The sequence below is a fragment of the Gracilinanus agilis genome, chromosome 2 (genome assembly GCF_016433145.1).
Source record: "Gracilinanus agilis isolate LMUSP501 chromosome 2, AgileGrace, whole genome shotgun sequence".
Classification (NCBI taxonomy): Eukaryota; Metazoa; Chordata; class Mammalia; order Didelphimorphia; family Didelphidae; genus Gracilinanus; species Gracilinanus agilis.
Genome location: NC_058131.1, coordinates 602,768,858 through 602,780,247, shown reverse-complemented (window position 1 = coordinate 602,780,247; position 11,390 = coordinate 602,768,858). Strand labels below are relative to the sequence as shown.

The window sequence follows — 11,390 nt, the reverse complement described above, 5'->3', positions numbered from 1 at the left end:
GTGAAATTTTTTTCTTTTTTCTGTGGTCTGAGCAGCCAAAGGAAAGAGGAAGCAAAACTAATAGGGCAGATATTTCTAAAAGTTTGCGGTTCAAAATTTATCCAGCCTCAAAAGAGACAACTTGTAAAACCAATTTTGTTGTCCAAAATAAGTGAGCTGAAAGGAATCTCCTTAGATACTCTTTTTATCCTGGAATCAAGGGAACCTACTGGTTCAACTGGGAATGACTGGTGATGCCCTCTAACATTTGTCATTTTCCTTTTTTTTTTTTTTTCATAATAGCTGATCTGATATGTATAGGGTGGAACCTCAAAATTGTTTTAATTAGAATTTCTCTAATCAATAGTAATTCAGAACTTCTTCACAGGACTATAGGTAGCTTTGATTATTTACTCTGAAAAATGCCCTTTGACCATTTATCAATAGGGGAATGAATTATATTCTCATAAATATGTCTCAGTTCTCTACATATGTAAGAAATAAGGCCTTTATCAGAGAAACTTTTTCACAATTTTTTTCAATTTTTTTGTTCTTATAATTATTGCATGTTTTGCTCTCACCTCACCTACTTTTCCCCTGCTTAGTGCACTTTCTCACTGCTTTCATTCTGTCCATTCTCAAATGTGTTTTGCTTCTGAACATTACCTCCCTAATTTGGCCTCCCTTCTATTAGCCTCCTTCTTCTCTTTCCCCTTTTTCTCCTACTTTCTTATAGGATAAGATAGATTTCTCTACTCAAGTAAGCATATGTGTTATTGCCTCTTTGATCTAATTCTGATGTGTTTGAAGCACTTCCCCTTCCATCTCCCTGATCTTTCCCTCCACATACCTCTTTTATGTGAGATAATTGATCCCTTCCCCCTTATCCCAGTTCATTTCTCTTTTTCATCCCTTAATTTTCTTTTTTTTGATATCATTCCATAATAGTCAACTGACACCTATGCCCTCTGTCTATGTATATTCCAACTAACTGTCGTAGTAATGATAATGTCACAAGTAGCATTGTCTCATGTAGGAATGTAAAATAGTTTAATCTTATATTTTATGGTTTCTCTTTTCTGTTTGCCTTTTTGAGCTTATCTTAAATCCTATGTTTGAAAGTCGAATTTGCTATTCAGCTCTGGTCTTTTCTTTAGGAATGCTTGAAAGTCCTCTATTTCATAAAATATCCACCCCCCATCCCCCCAAGAATTAGACTCTTTTGCTGGGTTGTATGTATTTCTAGCTCCTTTCCTTCCAGAATATCAAATTCTAAGCTGTCTGATCCTGTAATGTAGAAGCTACTAAATCTTGTGTTATTTTATCTTTAACTCCATGATATTTGAATTGTTTCTTTCTGTCTACTTGCAATATTTTCTCCTTAACCTGGGAGTTCTGGAATTTGTCTATAACATATCTAAAAGTTTTCACTTTGGGATCTCTTTCAGGAAGTGATTGATGGATTATTCCAATTTCTATTTTATACTCTGGTTCTACAATAGGAGGACAGTTTTTCTTGATAATTTATTGAAAGAAGGTATCTAGGCTCTTTTTTTTTAACCATGACTTTCAGGTAATCCAATAATTCTGAAATTAGCTTTCCTTAATCTATTCCTCAGGTCACTTGTTTCTTCAGTGATATATTTCACATTTTTTGTTTTGTTCATTTTATAAATATTGTTTGATTATTTCTTGATGTGTCATTGTTATAAATATAAGTTAATCTGGAGGCTTATTACTAAATTTATAAGCTTTTATTAATAAAGAAAAGTAGAGAGAGAGAAAAATTGGGTATCCAGCCTTTCTGATTTAAGGTTAAAATCCAGTCTCCATTGCAGCCAGCACTCCAAGCCACCAAGGCTTGCCAGAGATGGATGGCCAGAGAAGATAAGGCTGCCAGAATGGTTAGACAGTCTGCTTCGCCAGAGGGACAGGAGCAAAAAAAAAGGCCCATTCTTCTTCCTGTGCTGGCTTTTCAAACCTAAGTTCCTTCCTCTAAGCCCTGGATCTTTCCTTGGCCAATGCCTTTTACATATCATGCTATTGCCACCTTACACCAGGACACCCACCAGGACATCCACTGGGATGCATCTTCAGCCTGTTAGACATGGGACTGATTCCTATGTTGAGTACCTGGGGTACATAAGATGAAGGTCCCCTAAATCTTTACTTAACACATGATGGAGTCATTAACTTCCATTTGCCCATTTCTAATTTTTAAAGATGTTTTTAGTGAGCTTTTATAGTTCCTTTTCCATTTGTCCAATTTTACTTTTTAAAAAAAATTCCTTTTTTCAATGAATTTTTGCACCTCTTTGTCCAGGTGACAAATTCTGATTTTGCCTCAGTAGTACCCTGCTTCTCATCCCCCTTGGACTAGAGAATTAGAAGGCAGAGCAAAAAACTCACATAGCCTTCCTTTATCAAAGACTCAAAATTCCAATCATCTCATTTGCCATTGGCTAGTCTGCTGTTTTTTATACTACCATTATCATTAAACCCCTCTCTACTCAGATACTTGCAGCCTCTCCCCTTTTCAGCTTCCTCTGATATATTATGTTCCCTTATTAGATTATAATCTCCTTGAGTACAAGGACCAAGGATTGTCTGTCCTTTCTTTTTATTTGTATCCCCAAGACTTAGTACTTAATAAATGTTTATCTTGTCATAGAAAGGATTCTAAAAGCATGAGAAAAAAAGAAGATGGCTCTGTGGGGTACAATTTTGGGGGGGTACAATTTTTAAAAGAATAATGTTCCTTGGGAGCAGCTTGGTGGCTCAGTGGGTTGAGAGCCAGCCCTAGAGACAGGATGTCCTGGGTTCAAATGTGACCCCAGATACTTTCTAGCTGCATGACCCTGGACAAGTCACTTCACCTCCATTCCCTACACCTTACTGTTCTTTTGCCATGGAACCAGTACATAGTATTGATTCTAAGAAGGTAAGAGTTAAAAAAAAATGAGTGTTCAATGACAATCAACCCCAAATTGCTCAAATTTATCCCACTACCTTTTCTAACATATATTCTTTTGAATAACAGCAATTAACTAGCAAAAATGAATTCTTTACTATATTAGTAGAAATGAGATTTCTGAGGGCTACCTTCTGCCACAACTAAATAGGAGAAAAAAACCTGTTAGTAGAGGGAAACTGAGTTGACTTCTTTATTCTACAGAAATCTACTGGCTTTTAATTAGAGGGCAAGGAGGATTTCCAAAGCATCTCCTTCCAAAACAGAAAAAAATGAAAGTAGAAACAAAGGAAATTAATTGGAAGTAGAATAGGGTAACTGAAACAATTTAAGACATTTGTTTTCACCAATTCCAAATGAGACATTATATAAAGCATCAGGCCAACTGAAACAGCCAGACAAATGTCAGCTATTATCATCATCATTATTAGGCAATTAAGATGTCTATGGACCAAATGAAGAGAAACAATAAATATTTAGTTACATAAAGTAAAGGAATAATAAGTTATAGACCACAGGAAGCCACTCAGGCTATGTCTCATTGTAAGTGAGCACAGTACTCAGAGGCAAAAGATCTGAGTTTAAACCCTAACTCTAGCTCTCCTAAAGTGGAAAAAGCCAGGTGATTTGTCCCAGATCACCCAGCTGCACTATATAGTTTAAACTCATCATCAGGAAATATCCTCAGGATTGCTTCAACTTGGGTACTGCCAAATGCAGCAGCTAATCATCAGTGACCTTGCTGCTTGGGACCATCAGTGGATCTTGCTCAATCTCAGAGCCACAGATTGCCTGAGGATGGATTATACCACTCTCTGCCTCCTCAGCCTCTGGCATAGCCACCCTTCTCAGTCTAGGGACAACTCACAAAGCCCCAAATGCCTCCCTGTTCCCTGTGTCTCTTGTGGGTACTTCAGTGCTTCAGTGATGGGAAGGACCCCAGTATATAATCTTCTTGCCTCACTTAAAAACCTTTTATTATTACTACTCTGGTATTTTTGTCTTATTCAGGTTGACAGTACTCATGCCTCATCAGTACCCTTATTTGCTATGCAAATCACAAGCTTTTCTGAGTCTTAATAAGCTGCTCTCTCTCAAAGGGTAGACTAATGGAGATAATACAGGTGTAAGTACTTTGCAAACTGTAAAGCACCATACAAACCTAAGCTATTTTTAGAGGGTCTGTAACTTCATTTAGTCCTAGAAAAAAGTAGAGAAAATAGGACCACAAACCACAATTACCTCCATTCTCAGAAGGAAGTGGGGTGGGATAGAGAAACTTCTTGGCCTGTTAGAGCAACATAGGCATAGAGTTGGAATGAACCATATTCAGTATAAGGAAGCAGAAGCCCAAAGGAAATTGTGTGACTTGTCCAGGGTCACATAAGAGGCATATAAAACACCAGATGTGGAAACAGAACTGAGGTCCTCGGACTCCAGAGTTTATGTATTTTTCACCATACCATATTTCATCTTCCAGTTTGTATCAAAAGAGGCCATTATATGGTTTCTGATTATATTAGTTATGAGAACTGTGATTGTCTTAGTTGTCTCATGCATAAAAGCTTTTTCTTATCATTAGTTGGCCGTTCTGATAAATGGTTTCATAACAGAACAGAGAAAAATGTAAAATTAAATTTGTAGTCCTAACTGGTTTTCTATTTTCCAGAACATCTTTTATAAAAAAGAAACTAAAAATTTTTAATACATCCACATAAAAACTCACACAAACATTAGGAGAGTCTATTTTGCAGTATGATTTTATCTGGATCTTTTATAAGAACAAAGGCAAAATAAACTGAGGTTCTTTATTAAAAGTTTGAGGTCTGTAGCCCTTTGCCAAAACATCCTTTGGTTTTACTGTTACTTGATAACTTCCTATTCAGTAGTATAAGATACAAACTCTTGCCTTATAATAAAAGGGAGAAAAGTGTTCTATAAATGCATTAGCTTTATCACACCATCTTTAAAAAAAAAGTAGGCTTCCATCCTATAAGAATGAAAGGAAATTAGCATTAAGCTATAGTGCCCCTAAGAGAATGACTATTGGCAAAACTGATTTACAGATTGGGCCTGCAATGTTTCTTCATTTATAAACTCTGGGGTATAAAGGCTTCCCAAAAGCACCAGGAGATATTTTTTAGCTGATTCCAGAGTGCTTCATTGAGGAATAATAGCCTCCAAATTACAAAAGGAAGGAAAGAAGGATGGAAGGAAGGAAGGAGAGAAAGACCCATGAGAAGGAAAAAGAGAGAATGGAATGAAGAGGAGAGATGAAAAGAAGGAGGAAAGGAGAAACAGAGGGAAGGAGAAAGAGGGAGGGAGGAAAGAAAAGGAAGAAGAGGGAGGGAAGGAAATCAGAAAGGAGAAAGAAGAAAAGGAAGGAAGGAAGGAAGGAAGGAAGGAAGGAAGGAAGGAAGGAAGGAAGGAAGGAAGGAAGGAGAGAGAAAGAAAGAGAAAGAAAGAGAAAAGAAAAAGTTTATTTTGTCATGGATAAGGAAAGAAAACTGAAGAGCATTGAGGTTTAGGACAACATTTGGGAGTGACTAAATCTGTGAACTTCGAGAATTTCTCAAGAGTGGCCAGTTGCTGTCCCTAAGTCATTGCCAAGTCCAGTTCCCAATCAGTTAGCCAGGTTCATTCTCTTACTTGGCTCTCTATTTTCTCACGCTTCACAGGGCATGTCAAGTCAGAACTACAAGATAGTACAAAGCAAAGTTACTGGAAACATACAAAATAGCACTGTAATAATTTATAGTGGCCTTGCCTCCACACTGTCACCTGACTTTACAGGCCAACAGATAGTAGAGAAGATTGTATTCCTTCAAATTTTAAGAATTTGGAAAAACTCCATATCCTGCTCCCTAAGGAAAGGTATAGATTGGACTTCCTTCAGTGAGCAGGATTCAAGAAACAATATATGTCCAGAAATTATGAGTTGACACCACGACTAGTTGGTCTTTTTTCTGTGAAGAAGCTTTTCAGAAGCACCACTTGACTGATGCTGACCACAAACAGTAAGACCGTCTCCCCCATAGACCAGTAGGAAACACGCTCATTCAAATCATCAGCCCGGTTCCGGTCCTGAGCTTCCCTGAGTCGATAATGTGTCTGAGATTCAATCACTGCTTTCAAAGCTTCATGAATGGTCACACAAGCAGACTCCATCTGGGAAAAGAGGAAAAACCAAATACATTTTAAAGCCCATGAATTACTATCAACCCAAGATTACACTGCAGAATGCAAAGAATGTAAACTCTGGGAAAAGAGTGTGAACTAACAAACACAGTAATCCATAAAACTTTTCACAAAGCCACAAGCTGTAAAATGATGGGAACAGGTGTGAACCAGTTTAAAACAATAAAAATTGTCCATAACCAGGATGAACCTATTAGAATTAAATAAAATTGTTTGGAAACCAGTTGGAACCAGTTGGAATTGCTTTCAGCTATTCAAAACTGGTCAAGTGAACTGAATTGAATTGAATTGAATTGCATCCAAGAAATGATTTAGGAAGAAACTTTCAGAATGACTGCATCTCTACTTTCTTCAATAATAAAGAAAATGTTAACATTAATTTATTTCATATTTGTCAAAGAGATAATTTTTAGTTATAAAATTATGGATTTTAATAAGTCTTTCAACATTAGGAAGTTTCCTAATCCATCCTTTAATTTTTTTCCCCAGCTTTTTCACCCATAAAACTAAAGGGATTAGGACAGATGATCTTTCTATTCTAAATTTCCACAGCTCTATTAATTTCCTAATAGTCCCTAGTTGTAGACAAGAAAGGCCTGTGAAGGTCTCTAAGATAAAGTGAGGAATAAAGTCAACTCAACAGTACTGAATGAACAGAGATTTCAAAGTCAGTGTTTAGCAAGACGATAGCTGACAGTAACTTCTGTTACAAGGAAGTTCTATGGACTATATTTGAAGTCAAGGCGAAAGAAAATATGATCCAGAGACCAAGAATGCCTGGCCCTGGCTCCCTCTAATTCAAGCATGTAGATTTTCCTTTCAGACAAGTAAACCAGATACTCTCACATCCAGATAGGCTGAAAGTCAAACATGCTTACATGTACTCACCTGCGTCAATGCAGTGACTCTATTTCTCATCTCTGGGAGAATGGGGGGTTCATCTCCAACTAGAATGTCAAAGTAGACAGTTTTGTGGGAAAAGGTGGAAAACTCATTACTGAAGCAAAATGTGTAGGTTCCTTTGATCTCTGCTCGATGAAAGAAACTGTCATACTGCTTCTTGGTTTCTTTGTAAATTGTCTTTCCATGGGGGTCTTCAATAAAGAAGTCTACATCATAGTGACCACCAGTAATGACCTGTTGACCACAAATGGTCCCAAGAGAGTTGGTAGTTACCCCACAGAACATCAGAATTCACTTTGCTGCAAAAACATACACAGACAAAAGCAATCCCCAATATGTTCTGTTAGTGCCCTTTAACAGAATGATGCCCCTGGATAATGGTTCAAAAATAAGACACAGAAGATCAATGGCATGAGAAGTTTGAGATCTTGTCTCAAAGGAATTAGTCGTGGCCACGAGTAATGGCTTTTCCTTCTTTCACTTTGTTCTATGTTCAGTTGGGAGCTTAAAGGAGATTATAAGGTCTCAGGTTATAGGATAAAGATTTAAATAATAACGTGAACCTACTGCCTTGGAGAAGCAATTTAAACCTTAAATCCATTTCCCCCCCGAGACTTCTCATTCCCAGAAGGAGAAAATAAAGCCAATTGGTATTTTCAAATACATGAAAAGCATTAAAAAATAAATAATTGAACTAACAAATATGAATTCTAGTTAAATAAAAGCCACCCATATTTTCATAGAATTATAGTCTTAGAGGGAACCTTAGATAAAAATCTGACCCAACTTCTCATACTGTAAGAATGCTTTCTACAACACTTGAAGTGGAATGAATGCTGGAACTTGGGAATCAGAAGACCTAGGTTTGAGAATTGGCTCTGCTACTTCTTACCTGTGCAAGGCATTTAATCTGTTTGGGCCTCCGATCTTCATCCATTAAATGAGAAGGTTGAATTAGATGATCTATAGTCCTTTAATGTTGGACTTTACAGTTATACTTGTTAAATTTCAACTCTGGTTTGGGTCCAGAGTTACAGACATTTTGAATCCACATTAGCTGTCCCAGATTTTTGTTAACTAGAAATTTCCTAATTAGATTTATTCTGTCTGATGCCAGAAAAAATGAAATGGGACCAATGAGTAGAAATTATAGATAAAGACAGATTTTGATTTAATTTAAGGTAATAATTCCTGAAAAATGTGACTGTTTGAAAACAGAATGGGAGACAAACTGGGGATATTCAAAGGAGACTGGATGGGTCACTTGCTAACATTTCATAGAAGGGAAGCCTGCTTTAGGACAAGGTTTGACCAAATGATTAATGAGGTTTATTATAGACTCATAGATTTAGAGTTGGAAAGAACCTTGGAGATCATTTGAATCCAATTTGCTTCCTCTGAGATACTATGATTCCATTTTATCCAAGTCATTAGGTGGCAGGGTGATTCTGTATGAAAAAAATTCTGAACTTGAACTTACGAAGAAACCCTCACCTAAAATAAAATCTGCCAGTAGTCATGTGATCACAAATCAGTTCTTCTCTGTTTCCTCAAGAGTAGAATGAAGATAATAATGAATACCCAAGTACTAACCTCACAAGGCTTCTATGAACCTCAAACTTTTCACATTTACATAAATGTTGTTATTGTCCTGAGAATGTTAATCAGGCATTTCACATGGTCCTGTTATTTATGTAGAAAAAAAATCAATTTTAATTAGTTTATCCAGAAGTCTGCTTTAACAGGCAGATAAGAAAGAACAACACAGAAAGGAATTATTATGATTATGTGAACCTGAGAGAGAAAAGGCTTTTTTTACTTTGCTCTCAGATCTTCCCACAATTCATTTCATGTCAGGCTTTATATCTTTAAACTATCTACACTTAGGATTGAAATACAAATTAGGAAGCTCTTGAGGCCCAAACTTCCTTCACCCATTTCACACTAACACACAGTTTAGTCTCCCCCACTCTATTTGAAGTCATTGAGGTAGCAATTAGAGCAAGAATTGTCAGTCAAGGGCTCCCTCATGTGGCCTTTACTATCACTGCAGCTCAGAAGCTATATGATGTGAGCCCCCACCCCCATTGGTTATAGTTTAAAAGCCATCAGAGGTTAGATGGGCAAAAACCTTAGAGATCATTTCCTCCATTTCGCAAATGGTAAAATTGACAGCTAGGGCTGGTGAAATGTCTTGCTTAAGATCACAGCCCATTTTGCACTCAGGTTATTTCCACTTCTAACAGCTTTTAGGTGCTTCCTAAATTTCACTCACTATTGTTGCAATGAAAGTTTTAAGTTTCAAGTCAATAGTTGAGTAGCTGTCTAGCAAGGATGAAAACTGATGTCTTCAGGGTGGCCAAAGCTGTCAAAACAGATATGAGATTAACCAAAAGGTTCAAATGGCAAGAAAGTATAAAAAGAAGAGATGATGGGGCAGAGCATTGCAGGCAACTGGGGCCAAGTGCGGATGGGGGACTGACTTGATGGTATATGGAGGGGAGGGGGGGGGCGCACAGCCAGCCAGCCGGTACTGCTGGATTGTAGAGTGTGTGGGCAGCAATAAAATGAAGCAGACTAGAAAGGTAGGAAGAGGCCAGATTGGGAAGGGCTGTAAATGCCAAACGGAGGAGTTTGTGTTTCATCCCGGGTGTAATTGGAAGTCACCAGCATTCACTGACTTAGCGAGGAGAAGGAGCATGAAGATCTTGGCACAGCTAGACCTGTACTTTAAGAAAATTACTCTGGCAGCTGGGTGGAGGATCCATCGGAACCTGAGAAGACTACTGTGATAGTCTTGGCAAAGGGTAATAAAGGGTTGTTACAAGGTTAGTAATGACTATGAGTGAAGAAAAGGGGACATATGCCAGAGATGTTGGGAAGGGGAATAGAGGATGATCCTGAGGTGAAAAGCATTCTTGACAACGCTAAGAGACTTTGGGAAAGGAGTGAATTGGTTTCGGGAGGGGAGATAAGCTGTAAGACGTTGGGCAAGTCACTTAACGTCTATGGGTTTCAGCTTCCTCTGTAAAATGCAGAAGTTTGAACTGATGAGTTCGAAGGTCCCTTATAGCTCTACATTCTGGGGTCTTATTTTTTCTTGGCACGCTCCTGCAAAAGGACAGCCAAAGCTGCCGTATCCTTTAACCTTTAAATTAGTTACTTTTAATTTTTAATTTAATTAAATGAGTTATTTGGTTTATATCATGAAACCAAATGCAAAAGGGGGGAGGGGGAGGTGGCATGCTTGAGTTTCAAGTAGCATCACCTTTTTAATGCAGCCCAGGCCGGCCCCCTCACTCCCACACACAATCCTCTGAAATCTGAGAGATACCATCCTAGATGGGGGAGCCCAGCTGCAAGGCAAAGCAGAGAACTCATCTCCCAAAGCCCTTTCCAACCCCACCCCGCCTTACTTGATAACCCAGGGAGATTTTCACTCCCTGCTCCACATCCTCGTGGAAACACTGTTTGGCGCTGTCCGGCAGTTCGAAAGTCAGCTGGGCGCATCGCAGCACCTCGGCCTGCAGCAGCAGCAGCAGCAGCAAACGCAGCCGCGACCAAAGCCCCAGCGTGCCAGCTGAAGCCGGGGACCTCATGTTTCTGGGCTCGGCTGAGACTCCCAGGCCAGACTCAATGCTGGTCGGCTATGCTGGCTGGGGACCCGAGGAAAGCGAGAAAGGCGGAGAAGAAGCGCCCACCTCTTCGCGGGCTCCCTGCAGTGGCAGCGGCGGCGGCGGCGGCAGCCTGAGAAGCTTTCAGCTCCCTGTCCTGACGTGGCAGTACCCTAGTCCTTGGAACTTGGCTCTTCCGGACGGCTCAGCACGCAGCCGTGAGCCCCGGGCTCCCTTCTCTGGGCGGGACTGAGCTCTGGGCGGAGGCGGGGACTGGTCTGACTGTGGAGCTGACCAGGGTTTCCATCTCTCTGCTCTTCCAAGGTTGAAGGCTTGGGCACCAGAGAAAGGCGCTTCTTGGCCTTCCAGGGTCACCAAGTTAGGCGTCTGTAGCTTTGGGAAGGGGCCAGCAATCCGACTCTTTACTTTGACAAATGAAAACTGAGGTTCAGGAAAGTTGAGGAACTTGTCCTAGTTCACAGGAGTGACTGGCTTCTCCCAGGAAGTGAGTGAAGAGGAGAAAGAATTGGGATGAAAAGAGAGAGAATGTGAACTGCAGACACCCCTTTCCTTGCCTAGTGCTGACCCAGTGGATAACTGGACCTGGAGTCAGGAAGAAATTAAGTTTGCCTCAATAGACCCCAGCTTCGTGACCCTTTCTGCCTCAGTTTGCTCATCTGTAAAATGGGAATAATAATAGCACTTACCTCCCAGAGACCTTGTAA

General features: G+C 39.4%; 1 protein-coding gene across 1 annotated transcript; it reads right to left on the bottom strand.

Annotated features, from left to right (window-relative positions):
- Positions 1-5,881: 5,881 nt before the first annotated feature.
- TMED3 (transmembrane p24 trafficking protein 3) lies at positions 5,882-10,650 on the bottom strand. Its single transcript, XM_044662505.1, has 3 exons — positions 10,468-10,650; positions 7,037-7,285; positions 5,882-6,118 (listed from the first exon to the last, which is right to left on the bottom strand). The coding sequence occupies exons 1-3, from the start codon at positions 10,648-10,650 to the stop codon at positions 5,882-5,884; spliced, it is 669 nt and encodes a 222-aa protein (XP_044518440.1).
- Between the last annotated feature and the right edge of the window lie 740 nt (positions 10,651-11,390).

Excerpts from the sequence above, each read along its gene's own strand:
- TMED3 (XM_044662505.1), bottom strand. The coding sequence starts at position 10,650 with ATGAGGTCCCCGGCTTCAGCTGGCACGCTGGGGCTTTGGTCGCGGCTG. Across the intron at positions 7,286-10,467 it reads AAATCTCCCTGGGTTATCAA|GTCATTACTGGTGGTCACTA; the intron begins GTAAGGCGGGGT and ends TGTGGTCAACAG. Across the intron at positions 6,119-7,036 it reads GAGTCACTGCATTGACGCAG|ATGGAGTCTGCTTGTGTGAC; the intron begins GTGAGTACATGT and ends CTCTTTTCCCAG.